The sequence below is a fragment of the Watersipora subatra genome, chromosome 1 (assembly GCF_963576615.1).
Source record: "Watersipora subatra chromosome 1, tzWatSuba1.1, whole genome shotgun sequence".
NCBI lineage: Eukaryota > Metazoa > Bryozoa > Gymnolaemata > Cheilostomatida > Watersiporidae > Watersipora > Watersipora subatra.
This window is the reverse complement of record NC_088708.1, coordinates 9,906,310-9,920,817: the sequence shown is the minus strand read 5'-3', so window position 1 is coordinate 9,920,817 and position 14,508 is coordinate 9,906,310. Positions and strand designations below refer to the sequence as shown.

The 14,508-nt window shown below is 37.0% G+C and overlaps 3 protein-coding genes across 3 annotated transcripts in view; 1 reads left to right on the top strand and 2 right to left on the bottom strand.

Annotated features, from left to right (window-relative positions):
- Positions 1–5,295, top strand: part of LOC137397993 (pre-rRNA-processing protein TSR1 homolog) — a 19,407-nt gene extending 14,112 nt beyond the window's left edge. Inside the window, exons 15-18 of the mRNA XM_068084115.1 lie at positions 1,232–1,443; positions 2,284–2,524; positions 3,395–3,469; positions 4,997–5,295. Of these exons, the coding sequence (XP_067940216.1) occupies positions 1,232–1,443; positions 2,284–2,524; positions 3,395–3,469; positions 4,997–5,166 (698 nt within the window). The 3' untranslated portion in view covers positions 5,167–5,295. The remainder of the gene's footprint in view (positions 1–1,231; positions 1,444–2,283; positions 2,525–3,394; positions 3,470–4,996) is intronic.
- On the bottom strand, positions 5,180–14,485 carry LOC137385551 (cytoplasmic 60S subunit biogenesis factor ZNF622-like). The gene is made up of 8 exons (XM_068072034.1): positions 14,440–14,485; positions 11,772–11,951; positions 9,907–10,123; positions 8,016–8,207; positions 7,764–7,926; positions 7,167–7,286; positions 6,915–7,030; positions 5,180–5,413 (listed from the first exon to the last, which is right to left on the bottom strand). Exons 2-8 carry the CDS (start codon positions 11,949–11,951, stop codon positions 5,283–5,285), a joined length of 1,119 nt encoding a protein of 372 aa, XP_067928135.1. The 5' UTR covers positions 14,440–14,485; the 3' UTR covers positions 5,180–5,282.
- Positions 12,170–14,508, bottom strand: LOC137397922 (endoplasmic reticulum membrane-associated RNA degradation protein-like). Its single transcript, XM_068084039.1, has one exon. It carries the CDS (start codon positions 14,506–14,508, stop codon positions 12,556–12,558), a length of 1,953 nt encoding a protein of 650 aa, XP_067940140.1. The 3' UTR covers positions 12,170–12,555.

Here is a 14,508-nt window from a genome sequence, read left to right as displayed (position 1 = left end):
AGACGCGTAAGAACAATAGACATATTTTTATTGAATGCGTGAAGTATATTTGTGAAAATATTTCGACGAATAAGGTTGCATGAAATTGTAAACAGAAACCATCTCCTACAACTACATCATGTTTGAGCCGTTTTGGAAAGGGAATCCAAACTACGGCGGTCTCGTTGTGGCTGCGATTTTCTGTTCATTTTTTAGCTTTTAAGAGCTTGTAATCACCTTTCCACATATTTTGCACCTACAACACAACAGAGTAAGAGATGGTGAATCTTTTTATATCAAATAACTGTAATGTGAATTTTGTTGCAAGTCAACCTTTAAGCTTGACCACTAAATGTACTATGGCAGCAGAAATAAGATGAGGCCTATCTTCTGGCAGCGCAAGGATTAGTGATGACCAAGTATGCTGAGATTATTATCAAAATTTGCCTCTAGTTTTTGTTTAATCAACTATGCAGTGGTGCTTAAAGCCTGGTTTCCATATACGCCGCAAGCACTTATGGCAGGATCGCAAGACTATCGGCAATGAAATGGGAACCTATGCGCCGAGTACTGCCAGTGGTTGCCGGCGGTCAGCGCAGAGTTCAGCGCTGTTCAACTTTCGCAAGAAGCTGCAGGCAAAACCTTCCCGAAATGCACTGTACTGTTGAAGGTCAGCACTTTCGAAACGACATGGTGAGCGACCATTTTTATGTGATCATCAGTGACGAAGCTTAATGTGAACCTAAGTCGCTGAACCTAGCCCTGCAAATGTTTTGCTTCCCAAGATTACTGCCGGGTCTCACAGCCGATATGGGAACCACGCTTTAACTGTTCAGGGCTGGAGCAAAAGAGGGTGTCTTTTCTGTGCTTGTTTAGTTATAACTGGCTTGTAACAAAAATGATCAAATCATTAGTCTGGAATGGTAATATATATTTTTTATAGAATTGTTGATTTTTATACACTACAGCGTATGTAGTGGGCTGTATGACAACTGTCATCGAAGGAAATTTTTGTAGCTGTTTTGTTTACCTTAAGATATGCTTAGTCAAATCTTAGCAAAATTTTGGCCGATGACAAGATAGACTTGGACTAGATTCTTTTCCTCTTTTGTTCCCTTGGTTATAGGTGTATATCGCTGGCAACTTATTCATCCTTGTATAAGTTTGCTTTATGTGTACGTAGTAGATCATAATTTACTTGTCTGATGTGTAAGTTGATTTAGCTTTATATGTAAATATAATTGATTTGTAGACAGGCATGTGGGCAAGCAAGGTGTACCCTTAACACTTGTCGGCCTTCTGCTCAGCGAACAGAAAATGTCGGTCTTACATTTTACTGTCAGGCGTCATAGTCTCTACACAGAACCTGTCAAATCCAAAGAGCGCCTAATTATACAGTGTGGCTTCAGACGATTTGAGTGCAACCCAATATTCTCCGACCACAGTAACTTAGACAAGCATAAGGTGAGATGCTCGCAATTAGCCATTCCATTTCATACCGATTGCACTTACACAATTGTTAGTTGAGGATCTTTTGTGTCGGCCATAGAAAAGGGCAGACTAACATGACTTGCATATGCAGCTGATGATAGAAGTCTTTATTCATGGAACAATGTTAGTAATCAGTAACATCTCAGTGTTTCAGAGAGAGCCACGCAAAGCATGTGTATTCAGATCGCTACATTGTAACAATGACTACAGACACTGCAGCACTTGAATGATTCCTATGGACGGTGTGTCATTTTCAGTTGTGCATATACCATTGTGTGTTTTCTCTGTTTACTTAAACTAATATTGCAAGGTGGTTATTACCAAGAATCTTTGTTCTACATATATTAATTAGGTTGGTTGGTATTTTTGCAACAATATTCACATACAATTGATGACTTACAAAAGGGGAGAGCTCTGTACTAGTTGACCATACATACTGTTTTAATTATCTGCTTATATTACTCCTGTTGTTTTGAAGAGGCTATTAATATCCATCGTTTTTTTTACGTCATCAAGCCGTTTGCACATGCGCTCGTTCACGAAAAAGCCGCCATATTTGTAGAAAACGATCGTTTTTCTTTTATTTAATAGTACTTTTTGGTGTTGTTTTGATACTATATTAAAAATTGCAAACAAAAGCATCGTTTTCAAACATTTATTGCAAAAGCTTCGTGTTTTTAACGATAAAATTGTCTATAAAGATGGCCGACAGCGATAATATTACGTCACGAAAAAATGAAGGATACATGTAACCTTGCAATCATTGTCGAAATTATGTCAATGTTTAGGAATATAGGATGTTCTTTATTGTAGTATGAAAGGTTTCTACCACAAACTGGAATCTGCACACTGAGTACTTATGCCCCTGTTACTTTCCCTCCAGCTGCTGTGCTGGTCTTCAAAGAGTCAGCAGGGGGTCATGACCTGGTAGCTAGTGGCTCACTGCTCTCTGTTGACCCTGACAGACTTATCATTAAGAGACTCGTCCTCAGTGGACACCCGTATAAAATAAATAAAAGGACAGCAGTAATAAGATATATGTTCTATAATAGAGGTAGGTAATCTCTGCCTTCTCTGCTTCTTCAACGAGCTGATGTTTACACCTTCAAGTATCACCAAAATGATCTTGTGTGCGCTGCTTTTATTTCAACCTAATGTTTTAAATCAGAAATACATGGCACTTATTTGATAGCAAAGTTTTGCGATCTTTTTAACATCGATTATAAAGTAAGACATTTCACTAAAAATCACTTCGTGGCCTTACATTAACATTAGAAGAATCAATTCGGAGTTGTGTACCCATTCCTGATTGTAATATCAAGTATTTACTGCTAAACATTTTTGTGAGAGTGAAAATTACTGAACCAATAACTGGGAAGAGATTGTTAGTATTTCACGGACATATCAAAAAAAGTTATAGTTATTTCGTTGCATTATTTGAATCAAAGGATTTAATTATAGTTTAATGACCAATATGGGAATCTTGCTATCAGAACTTGGCATTTTTAAGAAGTCACTTAAGTAATTTATTGTTCCTAAGCATGTTAAACTTCTGCTGAATTACTTTTGATGTATATAGTGGTAGAGCTTGTTATTTGCTCAAGATATTTGCCAAACAGCTGGCTTTGTGTTATGTAATTGTCTGATATTCCAAATATTAAATCAGATTGAGTAAGTAAAGGTGTGACCTGAGAAGTTTGGAAAGTTTAAGATTGATGACTTTAATACTTCATTCAAAACTTTAGTAGTGGTCTACTGCAAAGTATTACTAACTTCTGCATGGTTTTGTAATGCTTGTACTGCCTATACCTAACAACAGCATCCGACTTGCCTTAACCAGTAATCAAGCTCTCATGTTTCATCACTTGATCTTCCAAGAGCATGGACAACTGTGTGTAGTGAAGACTGAACTGAATGTTTGTAGAGGATATCGAATGGTTCAAAGTTGTTGAACTCAAGACTAAATGGGGAAGGAGAGGCCATATAAAGGAGGCTCTAGGTTAGTAGCTTGTGTGAAGGACCTTCTGTACTGCTCTGAGTAGTCATCTTTCACCCCTTGGCATGGACTGGTTGTAATTTCAAGTTGAATTCTGTTCGAACACATTACTCCTTTTGTTGCTTAGTGGTTTAAAAGTTTGGGCGGAGAGAGTGATCGAGCAATTTGTACACACGCTATAGAGGTATAACTAATAGAAAGCTATCAGAAGCTTTGTCATATCTACTGTTGTTGGAAAAACTGAAACAACAGTTTTAACATACAGAGGCATTTGCTAAAAATAATCACAGCCCCAACCTGTATTCATGATCATTACATGCAGTTAAATCTCGATTTGTAATCTCCATATATGAATCTTCTGACACATGTAGTTTATGCAAATATTCGTCTTGTCAACAAAGTAATCGCTGACATGCGGTATCATAAGTTTCAATATTTAACTAAAATTTTGTGCAAGTTAGAAATGCACAAAATTTTAGCAAATTTTATTAGAAAGTAGTGTTATTTTTTATTATTTGTGATTGTTTAGGATGTTTGAGGTGATCTGATTGCCAGGATGTTTCAAGATTAAAATCGACAAAACTTGATTGCAGTTTAAATGATCGGAGGAAAAATGTGCTAGTTGCTATTAGCTGTTGTGTTTAAGTCGCGGTGTTACGAGTCTCTATTCTGTCGATCTCTTTGCAACTATAAGACATCATGATTGCACTTTTTCTTGATCTGAGTGTTTTAATTGCAATCCGATTTTGTTGATTTTAATCCTGAAACATCCTGGCAGTCAGATCACCTCAAACATCAAAAACAAATGATAGAAATGTAAAATTTTGTATAAGCTCATTATTAAGAACAAGGTTTCAACAGCAAGTAAAAATAGCAGCATCAATTTTGTATGTCAAGGTTTGACTGTAGATCAGCCCACTGTTTTTTCATTAGGTCTGAAATGGCTTCATATCTTCAGCTGTTTTTGTAGTTTGTCTTGTTTTATTATTTTACTTAACTTGGTAAAGTGAGCGATATTTTCACAAATAATTGGGTTTTCATTTCTCTATAATCCGATCTAGAATATCACACCGAAAACTTGGTCTTGGATGGTCCGTTCATCGATTTAATGAGTTTCCATATAAATGTACAATTGTTGCTCAATGTCTTGTTGAATCGTAACTTACAAATACTGGGATGTTGACTTGCAGCCTTTGATGGATTTTAGAGATAAACATATTTCATGAGAAAATAGCGATTTTAATGTGGATTGAATTACTTTAATAAATCCTTGTGTGATGCACTTTTGTCCCTATGATCATTGAGCATTTTTTTAAAAAAACACGGGCCACTTTAACATAGATTACTAGATTACAGCAGTAATACAGCAATCAACATCAAAGTTCCATAGTATAGTTCAAACCTTTGTAGCTGCTGTTTAAAATTGTCATATGATGACAGTTTGAATGTCCTCGAGTGCTGCTGTCACAGTAACCTTTTCACTGTGTCCACCATGCAAGGCACTCTAGAGACAAATGTGATCCATTGCAGGAACCCACGGCCACATGAAGTGTGTATTTGACAGTCAGCTCAAGTCACAAGACACACCACTACTCATGCTATATAAGAGAGTCTTTCCTAAATGGACTTACTCTGGATACGTGCCTCCTACACTGGCTGATAATCACTCTGACGATGGCATGAAGGATATTTTTACCTAGTTTTGATTACAAATAGTCCATTATTAGCTTTATTGTATTTTATCTTGTTAAGGCTCATATGAGAAAGTGAAAAACTAGATAAAACATGTCTGAAGACAGGAATAAATGGAATCTGTTTAAAATACGACTTGAGGTCTAAAGTGTGTCTGAGCTGTTTTATTGGCCTTGACACCCAGCTTCTGCCAGTGTTTGTTTTTGGTGCGCTGCATAAACTGCATGTCCTTGACCCTCCGCTCCACTGCACTTCCTGTAAAGACATTGTGACAAGTATGAACAAATATGTATGATAGTTAAATGGGTACGATGTGTTTGCTTTTGCATACAAGAGAATATTCAATAGCAGGTGGCTATTAATGAAGAAGGATAAAAATTATATTTATTAAAATCCAAAATCTATTAAAATCACCTGTCATAATAGCAGCGTGTGGCCAAGCACCAGCAGGTACAGCCCAATACCATACGCTAATGCATAGCCGATATGTCCTATTGCTATTACTAGCCATTCATGATCATCTAATTTTGGTTATGGTATGATTATATCTTTTTTGTTCAAAAGCATTTTTATTGTTGTTATATTACAGCATACGCCCTTTACCATGAAACCAACTATGGAGACCAGAAAGACCACTACATAAAAATTCCGCATTGCAATATAAAAATAGCCAGCTAAACAACTTTGCAGGGATATTTATGGAGTTAAAGGTTGGCTTGCAACAAAATTCACTTGACAGTTATTTGGTTTCAAAAGATTCACCATGTCTTATTCTGTTGTGTTGTAGGGGCAAAATATGTGTAAATGTAATTACAAGCTCTTAAAAGTTCAAAAACGAACAGTTAATCGCCGCTGTCATGAGACCGCCGTCGATTAGAATCTCTTTCCAAAACGGCTCTAATGGGATGTAGCTGTACAAGATGGCTTCTGTTTACACTTTCACGCAACCTCATTTGTCAAAATATTTTCACAAATATACTTCGCGCATTCAATAAAACCATATCTATTGTTCTTACACGTCTATTTCATCGTCATTGTAATGCTGTCACTTTCAGCACTGATATCTTATAACCTACCGTAAAAATTCGTTTAATTTTTTAACCTTAGCTCGAAGGAATGCATATCATTCTCTGATAAACATGACGAGCTTGTTGGTTACCTGTAATAATCGAAAAATGCTGCAGAAATTATTCGTGCTGTTTGGCAGGAAGTATGGGTCACATGATCAGATTACGACTAGACGATTAGACCAAGCCGAAAGAAAACTGTAAAGTAGCGAGCATCTATATTTGATACGGGTCTTCGGTAAAACCCAAAGTGTGTCATAAACTAGTGCTGCGAAAAGTTTTATATTGAGCCTTTTATTGGCCTTTCAACTTACGTGAGAACATCACGCGACAAAACAATAACCAAATGTAATGACTACGTCAGAAAAATAAACTGATTTCAATCTACGGCGTTTTCGTGATGGCGGCTATTAACTGTTCGTTTTTGAGCTCTTAAGAGCTTGTAATCAAGTTTTCACATATTTTGCACCTACAACACAGCAAAGTAAGACATGGTGAATCTTTTGATACCAAATAACTGTAATGTGAATTTTGTTGCAAGTCAACCTTTAACAAAGATAAGCTGTACAGTAACAAAAATTCTAATGCAACGGGTGGTACTGACAGAACAGGCAATGGTAAATCTAGATGACAGGGCTCATTACGAGTGATCGTAGAAAAGCAAATGAGAGTTGAAGGCTTTCATGTACCTGTAGCTCCAGTCCAGCCTAGGGCTTTGTAATGTGACATGACTTTATTTACCACTGATCTTCCTTCTGGATTCATCCTGCTCACCAAGTTCTGCTTGTAGTACTTCGCCAGAGCTCTGAATTACATTGTATTAATAGTTTCATTGCATACAACTGGTGAGAAAATTTACCACACTAATTTGGTGATATCGGGAAAGGCTACAAATGATCTGTTACACCGAGACAATCCAGTCTGGTCATAGAAACACTCACCTGTGGCCAACTTTGGCTCCAGACGGCAGTGTCAACTCAAATTCATTATCATCCATATCAACTGCATTCACCTCGACTTCTTCATCCGGGTTCGCATTCCTACCATCTGGGTAACTTGACCTGAAAATGTTTCAATAGAAGATGAAATAGGTGCAGGTAATAAATAATAAATATCTATTAAATCAGATTGTAAAGGTCAGTATATGAGTGGAGGGTTCTCTGTGCACAGGGCTACTATCATTGGTTTAGATGTCTAGCCCATTGGGCTTGCAGCAACGGATGCTCCAACCTCAAGGACTTAAGAGGATGGAATTTACTCTTATAATTTACTCTTATTTCATATACCAGTCAAATCAATAGCGATGCTAATGGGCTGCTGTATAGAATCCATGTATTGACTATTTATGAAACATGAGTTGATGTAGCAGCTATGGTTATCAAATATTGTTATAAAAAGAAGTTTAAAACATTTTCAATGTTAGCTGATTCTACGTGGTGAAACTGAACAAAGTTACTACTAGCTTAATGTCTGTACCACAGCAGTCTTTGTGAAGCATTACAGGAATTAAGTACACCAACAGAAGCATGAGAACATACGTAAAGTCATAGAAGTCTGTGTATTCATACGCTGCATCTCCTTCATCTTGCAGCATGCAGTGTCCTTTGTCAAGCATATGCTGTTGAGTGGCTCGTACACTATGGAAAACCTTGCTCTTCTCATTGCACCAAAGACACATTTTACCGGACCCAATCTTCTCTCCTAAACAATGAAATAGATGCCATTTTATTACAAGATCAGTAGTAGAGTGCGCAAGGACACAAAATGTTTCTAAGTTACTCAGTACCAACCCAAGTAGCTGATTAGACCCTCCAAGTCAACAAGATACTCCACATTTGGAAGAAAGAAACTGTGATGTGAAGTCATGTGTTTCACATTAGCCACCAGTGACTTGCTTATCTTGCGACAGAAAAGGCACTCCTCTATCCCAAATACATCATCTTCCCACTCATTAGTCTCATCCTCTGCTTGCTCATTGGTCTCTGTAATGGATAATTCGACTGATTAATTGGAACTGAATTGAATTTAAACCCAGGAATACGGAACATGAATTTGAGTAGAGTCAGAGTTGGCATAAATGATCACATATTGAGTTTAATTGGGTTTCTTAGCTACAGTTATGACTGGGGTTACATAAGTTGATTAGTGAGATCAAGTCTGAATATGCCCAGAGTGTGAATCTATTAGCAGAATATGTATTGAGAATAAAACTACCTACAAACAAGAAACACTTTTTGGCAATGGACATTCCAATCACATGTTCCAAGTTTATTTTCCAATTGATGTTTTAATTGTGGCAATCTATGTAATATCCATGGTCTTGTGGTAATGGTAACAATATTTGATGAGAATATTGCAAACTATTGAATAACAAATAATTGGCTCACAAATCCATAGGAAAATAAAATTGCTTAGATTGGCCCATGGTATTACATCTTTGTGAAATGCCTACATCAAAGATAATTCCTCCCACAAATCATATTATTACAATGGTGAGCCACAGAGGCCATAAAAATAGCAACAAAAGAATTTATGTAAAGGAATTGATAGAAACGAGTACACGAATAGCTACATAGATACAAGACTTGAACATTCCTTCATACACTCTAGAGGTTTTCTCAAACAGTTATGTTATATCATTATGAAAATGACATGGCATGTATAATATTCGCGAGCTAAAGATAACTTCAAACAGTAATGATGACAAAACATGACTATTTTGTACGGGATACAACAGGCTAAGAATTTCGTGTATTTGCTAGCATTAAAGCATCTGCAGTAGTAGATTGATTGAACAAGTTACACATTTCTAATGAAATATTTATTATCATAAATATTGATGCAAAGAATCCTTGAGTTTGCTATTACAGATTGGACAAAGATTTGACTCCAAACCTTGAGTATGATGAAATGATGGACAGTTGAGCGATATAAAATCAAAAGGGAAAATTCTAACTAAAACCAATACCCATATCTGTTGAATGAATTCAAGTGAAATGACAATCTAAAAATGAATACTCTATACATGACCATAAACCTAATAAACCAACTGACTAGCCCATTGAGATGGTAGCCGCTGCCTTATTACAAATCACAAACATACATATTGAAGACCTCCACATTGACAAAACAGAATTTGCGAGTAATAACTGTCAAATTTCAAATATTAATTCAATTTACATGACAATACAGTAAGGCTAACCTTTGGGTTTTAGTTGTATTACAGCTTAAATATCACACAGAAAAACTATAATGCATGTTTAGCATATGAAATCTATAAACAGTATTTAGTTGTAACAACTTTATTTTTTCTCAAGCCTACGTCTACTGATTGACACTTATTTAGTGCGGATTCCGCCTCGGCTAGATCAGTAGCAGCTTTGATTCAAAGTTATTGTTATTAATTAAAAGTTACTATTACCTGGTACCTGTAACCTTTATCTCCACTCATGTTATATTGTCTTCATTAAATAATGATTCAACTTGCATACGAATAAATATCTCACCTCTCTAGCTAGGCAACAATGAACATTGCTCAGTTATCTTCTAATTACTAATGACTTTGTGTTTCCGTTTTGGCAGTTTCACACTACAGCGTCCAACTGTTGAGGTACAGCTAGCAGTGTCTCAGACTGACCATGTTGTACTCAGTGCACAGAAAATTGCATACTTGGCACTTACCTGTATCCATCGCATTCGCACTTTTGCTTTCCACGGTAGGCTTTGCTGGTGTGTCTGGTGTTTTGGCTGTCGACTGTTCCTGGTCCTGTGCTTTGCTGGCTGTAAGCTTGTGCTTTGCTGAGTTGAGATGGTTTTGATATGCTGCCTCACTAGCCATCTTCTTCCCACAGGGTTCACAGTAGAACGAAGTTAGCTTAGACTGTTCTGCTGTTAACGCCTAAGGGTGAATCATAGTACAGACTTTATACATTGCATTAGAGAGCTTTGTACAGTTGTACAGCCTCAGCATGAAACGAACAAAATCTGTACATTGTTAACAAGAACTGAAGTAACACTGCAAATGGGGGAGTAGGCTTGAATAATTATAACAATTACAATTTATGGCTGCTTGAGGGCGTTTTCAGATTCCATAGTCTTACTCCAGGTTGTGTCATTGAAGGAAATGCGTTGACCCCTACACGTGGTACAATGTTCATATCGTATAGGTGCGCCTGCTGTGGGAATGCTTGTGGCGTAAACATAATTTCAGAGCTAGCAGATTTTTTGAGCGTTGACATGGTTACAATCCTAGTGATTCAATGAAATATGTTTTAAACAGTAGGAAACATGGCAGCCGCAAGATTACTTTTTAAAATTCTATACCGCTTTGTTGATGCTTTATTAAATGGTGACAGTTACCTACACATCCACCTTGTGAAACGTAAAATAACTCACAGCCCTTCACTCTGCACATAAAGCCAACTTTGATGAGGGATGATTAGAAACGAAGTAAAAAAGTTGACCTACAACTTTTAAGAACATAGCTAAAGGTATTTACTTGGATGTGGACAATTAAAACACTCTTAGTGTTAAAATTAATGAGCAGAGCAAAATTATAGTAGTATAAACACCAGGCTTATCAATTTAACTTAACGAAATGGTTAAAGGTTTACTTGCAACAAAATTCACATTACAGTTATTTGGTATCAAAAGGTTCACCATGTCTTACTCTGTAGTGTAGTGGGTGCCAAATATGTGGAAATGTGATTACAAGCTCTTAAAAGCTCAAAAACGAACAGTTAATTGTAGCCATCATGAGAACGCCGTAGTTCGGAACCCCTTTATTTCGCCGACGTACTCAGCTTGGTTATTGTTTGGACACGTGCTGTTATCACGTGATGGGAAAGGCCAATAAAAGACTCAATATAAAACATTTCGTAGCACAAGTTTATGACAAACACTGGGTTTTACCGGAAAGCACTTACCGAATATAGATGCTTGCTACTTTACTCATTCATTTCGGCTTGGTCTAATCATCTAGTCGTAATCTGATCATGTGACCCATACTTCCTGCCAAACAGCGCGAACAGTTTCTGCAGCATTTTTCGACTATCACAGGTGACCAACAGGCTCGTCATGTTTATCAGAGGATGATATGCACTCCTTCGAGCTAAAGTTAAAAAATTAATTTTTACGGTAGGTTTTGAGATATCAGTGCTCAAATGACAGCTTTACAATTATGATGAAATAGACGCGTAAGAACAATAGACATGGTTTTATTAAATGCGTGAGATATATTTGTGAAAATATTTCGACGAATGAGGTTGCATGAACGCGTAAACCGAAGCCATTGTGTTCAACTACGTCCCTTTTGAGCCATTTTGGAAAGGGATTCCAACCTACGGGGTTTCCGTTATGGTTGTGATTAACTGTTCATTTTTGAGCTTTTAAGAACTTGTAATCACATTTCCACATATTTCGCACCTACAACACAACAGAGTAAGACATGGTGAATCTTTCGATACCAAAAAACTGTAATGTGAATTTTGTTGCAAGTCAACCTTTAAAATGATAGCTGCACCATCTATCTCATAATTTCCCCTTACCTGTGCCTTTTGTGCCAAAACACGTTGATTAAAGCCTTCTACAGTGACATGAGGGAGGTCTGCGACTTTACGTTTCAGATTATACCTGTGCCAGTCTGTCTTGTAGTGTGATCGTTGAAGGTCAGCATCGGCAAACGATACTCGACATGTAATGCAAGTAAAAGCTGCCGCAGATGACATCTAAAAGTATGCTAGGTATTAAGACTATCTCTTAAATTTAGTGGCTATTTATACAATTCCTGTTGCGGTAACTGAGGATGTTTTGCCTATAGTAATTAAAAACTTACTGCTGAGGTAAACTTGAAGCTTATATCTACATGTATGTTAGAGCTCACTTTCATGACCACTGAGACAATGGTCGCTAATAATTGTCTTTCTATTTAATATAAACTTGAATAAATCTTTGATTGAGCAAAGGCAAGTTTCCTTTTAAACTTGCTACTTGTATAAAATCTGGTATGTCAGCGATCGCTTGATACGATTTGAATTAATCCTGATTGATGAATATTAAAAATTTGAAGTTTTCGTAGACAGAATAATGTATTGAAATAATAACAAGTTAAACAATATGCGCTCAACTAAACAAGTAATAATATGTGAGTTTACCTTATGCAGATAAATAAATAGAAAAAATAGAAACTGGTTTACCTAAGTTTTCTAAGTATGAAACAACTATTTTAAGTAATGTGATTTAAATCATACAGTGATGTGGATTGTCACTTGTAAATCAGACATCAAATTTTTATTGTCTTCACATGGACCAAGCAAAAATTGGGAATATTACTCATGATAGTTCATGATAATGCATTGTCACAAAGTCTACAAAATAGTCAACAGATTTGGACCATTTATTTTCTTTGGCAAATGTAGAGAGATTCTCTGAAAGTTGCAACAAAGACTTATGCTTCTTTTTTACGACACAGGAGTTTGTGTTTGCCATACTGTTGAAAAGCTGAACCATGATTAAATGTAGCATTCTATAGATGTGTGCAAGAGCTTTCCGAAAGCTATGGAAAGTAAGAAAATTTTTTCGTTGACGAGCACGCAGGTTTCGCTCATTAAACATGACCGCTCGATTCTCACCATATCTACACATGGTTTTCACTGTCATGAGAAGACAATCGCAAATGGCATGAAGCAGGGTACACCATTCAGCCACCAGTTGGAAACCAGAAGAAGTAGAAAGAATTGTTAAACTTCCTGTATGAGTACAAAACAATAAGTCAACAACTTCTAAAGGTGATTGCATAAACTGGTCGAAGTGTGATAATAACCGCTGTCCAGCTATTTCAGAGCGTTCATCATCTGCTATGATGAATTCAAGACCAGCTGGTGGATGGAGGTTACTCAGAACTAAAACTTGATCCTTCAGTGCGTCAAGCACTAGTGCTGCACATGCCAATGGATGATATTGAGGTACATAGTTGTTTGTCAATGTGTTTGCTACCGGAGTAAAACTTTTACCATACACAATGAACAAGATGGTTGTTGACACGATGTTGTAGCAATAAGACCATACATCTTCCGAGACATCAGTGAACAGGATCTCCATGTGGCTCAACCTATCCCTTAATCTGAGGCCACGAGGATAATATAACAGGTCATACAAAGCAGACCTTAATCTCTGTGGTAGATAATGGTAGAGAGCGTTTGACTTCCTCTCATCAGAGAGCTTCTCAGAAAATACATGATCAAGAGTTGTAAAGTATTCTGAAGACACAGCTGTCATGAGTCGCTGCGAGCAAGAGTTACTTATACAAAAGGCTGCCCTTGAAATATGCTCAAAACTGGTTAAGAGAAGTGCACTAGCCAATCCAAACCTGCCTGATGATGCATAGTGTACTGCTGCCGCGATTTCTATTGACTTGATACCAATAACATCCACAAAATGAGAAAACGGGACATCATGCTTCCATTTAAAGAGAGTTGGGTTTTCTTGTTTAAGTGCCGATGTGTCTAATGTCACAAATGAACGATGAGAAACCTTCACCTTTTTATCTCCCAGTCTCTGACCAATAATAATGAATGTAAAGAATATGAGAAAAGCATAATGCTCTGGATGCTCATTAACTGATCCAAACCCATGCCAAACTAAGTTACGTATATTCAGAGATGTAGGAGGCCCTACAATGATGTCTAAAAACACCAAAATGTCATCTCCGATAATTTTCACTAATGTAGAGTTTTGCAGAAGATCCTTTAATATTACTGGTGTCTTTGAGTCAATTGTCCAGATAATATCTTGCAAGCTTCGGTCTAGTATGGCAGTCAGGAGAAGGCAGATGCCATAAAGAGCACCTTGCTTTAACGTTTGGGCCTCAGCTAGACACTGAATGAGTTCTTTCTGGTTCACACACAACCAAGACAATTTTTCATTATTTCTGGTGACAAATATGTCTGGAAGCACATGCTGAAGTGAGGCAGTCACTTCCTGGATAAAGTTAGATAGCTTTGCAGTACATTTAGTATAATAGTTCTGTTCACGCTTCTCATTTTTTCGTAAAAGAGCTAGTACTTCCATGAACCTGGCAATCAAATCTGCTTGAACATCTTCAGAAATGCCTTCAGAAGCCTGAGGTAGCTGCTTTATGTTGATATTTGGCAGTGAGATAATGGTTTGCACGTATTCTGAGAACGTGGACACAGCAGAACTTCGCAAGTAACTAACCAAACTTTTTTGTTCCGTTGATAAATGATCACCAGAAAGATCGCTAACAAAGGATGTCTTATGATCCAT

Excerpts from the sequence above, each read along its gene's own strand:
- LOC137385551 (XM_068072034.1), bottom strand. The coding sequence starts at position 11,951 with ATGTCATCTGCGGCAGCTTTTACTTGCATTACATGTCGAGTATCGTTT. Across the intron at positions 10,124-11,771 it reads TTTTGGCACAAAAGGCACAG|GCGTTAACAGCAGAACAGTC; the intron begins GTAAGGGGAAAT and ends ATTCACCCTTAG. Across the intron at positions 7,287-7,763 it reads ACAGACTTCTATGACTTTAC|GTCAAGTTACCCAGATGGTA; the intron begins GTATGTTCTCAT and ends AAACATTTTCAG.
- LOC137397922 (XM_068084039.1), bottom strand. The coding sequence starts at position 14,508 with ATGGATCATAAGACATCCTTTGTTAGCGATCTTTCTGGTGATCATTTA.